General features: G+C 32.7%; 1 protein-coding gene across 1 annotated transcript in view; it reads left to right on the plus strand.

Annotated features, from left to right (window-relative positions):
• LOC119587919 (medium-chain specific acyl-CoA dehydrogenase, mitochondrial-like) overlaps positions 1-474 on the plus strand; it is a gene marked incomplete at its 5' end in the record, with an annotated part of 11,694 nt that overhangs the window by 3,611 nt on the left and 7,609 nt on the right. Inside the window, 1 exon segment of the mRNA XM_037936630.1 lies at positions 106-227. Coding sequence (XP_037792558.1) covers positions 106-227 — 122 coding nt within the window.

Genomic DNA, 474 nt, shown 5'->3' on the forward strand with positions numbered 1-474 from the left:
CCTGCTTGTAGCTAATGCCAATTGGTTAGATATAATTAGATTCAATTTTACAATGTATTCTGATATTTATTTGAAGGAAAGATTTTTGATTGTTCTTAATTTCAGACCTGACTGATGAGCAGAAGGAGATTCAGGAGTTGGCTCGCAAATTTTCGCGAGAGGAGATTGTGCCAAAGGCTGCAGAGTTTGACAGAACAATGGAATACCCTTGGGAAATTATCAAGAAGGTATGTAAATGAATTTTTAATGTCTTTGAAAAGCAACAGTTGTTTTGTATCACTGATGGATGGAGAATTCTCTGTAGAGTTAACAAAACAAAAAAAAAAAAGGTTGATTGATTGTTTTATTATATTTTTGTTGGCTATTGTCATTGTCATAAAAGGCATTTTTTCCTGATTGACATGGTACTTTCTTGTTATTTTGCATTGCTCATAGGCCTATTGAAATAATGAAATTGACTTCTCAGTAGTTTGT

Source organism: Penaeus monodon, chromosome 23, assembly GCF_015228065.2.
Source record: "Penaeus monodon isolate SGIC_2016 chromosome 23, NSTDA_Pmon_1, whole genome shotgun sequence".
NCBI lineage: Eukaryota > Metazoa > Arthropoda > Malacostraca > Decapoda > Penaeidae > Penaeus > Penaeus monodon.